General features: G+C 40.9%; 1 protein-coding gene across 1 annotated transcript in view; it reads left to right on the forward strand.

Annotated features, from left to right (window-relative positions):
* Nucleotides 1–655, forward strand: part of LOC102824231 (methionine aminopeptidase 2-like) — a 9,286-nt gene that overhangs the window by 670 nt on the left and 7,961 nt on the right. The window contains exon 2 of the mRNA XM_006866604.1: nucleotides 5–653. Within this exon, the coding sequence (XP_006866666.1) occupies nucleotides 5–653 (649 nt within the window). The remainder of the gene's footprint in view (nucleotides 1–4; nucleotides 654–655) is intronic.

Raw genomic sequence — 655 nt, forward strand, 5'->3', positions numbered from 1 at the left:
GCAGGTCTGGCGTTTCCTACTGGGTGTTCTCTCAATAACTGTGTGGTCCACTATACTCCCAATGCCGGTGACACAACAGTGTTACAGTATGATGACATCTGTAAGACAGACTTTAGAACACATATAAGTGGTAGGATTATTGATTGTGCTTTTACAGTCACTTTTAACCTCAAATATGATACATTATTAAAAGCTGTAAAAGATGCCACTAATACTGGATTAAAGTGTGCTGGAATTGATGTTTGTCTGTGTGACGCTGGTGAGGCTATACAAGAAGTTATGGAATCCTGTGAAGTTGAAATAGATGGGAAGACATATCAAGTGAAACCAATCCGTAATCTAAATGGACATTCAATCGGGCCATATAGAATACATGCGGGGAAAACAGTGCCCATTGTGAAAGGAGGAGAGGCAACAAGAATGGAGGAAGGAGAAGGGTATGCCATTGAAACCTTTGGTAGCACAGGAAAAGGTGTGGTTCATGATGATATGGAATGCTCCCATTACATGAAAATTTTTGATGTTGGACATGTGCCAATAAGGCTCCCAAGAACAAAATATTTGCTGAATGTCATTAATAAAAACTTTGGCACCCTCGCTTTCTGCCGCAGATGCCTGGATCGCTTGGGAGAAAGTAAATACTTGATGGCTCTGA

This window comes from Chrysochloris asiatica, unplaced genomic scaffold, assembly GCF_000296735.1.
Source record: "Chrysochloris asiatica unplaced genomic scaffold, ChrAsi1.0 scaffold00093, whole genome shotgun sequence".
Classification (NCBI taxonomy): domain Eukaryota; kingdom Metazoa; phylum Chordata; class Mammalia; order Afrosoricida; family Chrysochloridae; genus Chrysochloris; species Chrysochloris asiatica.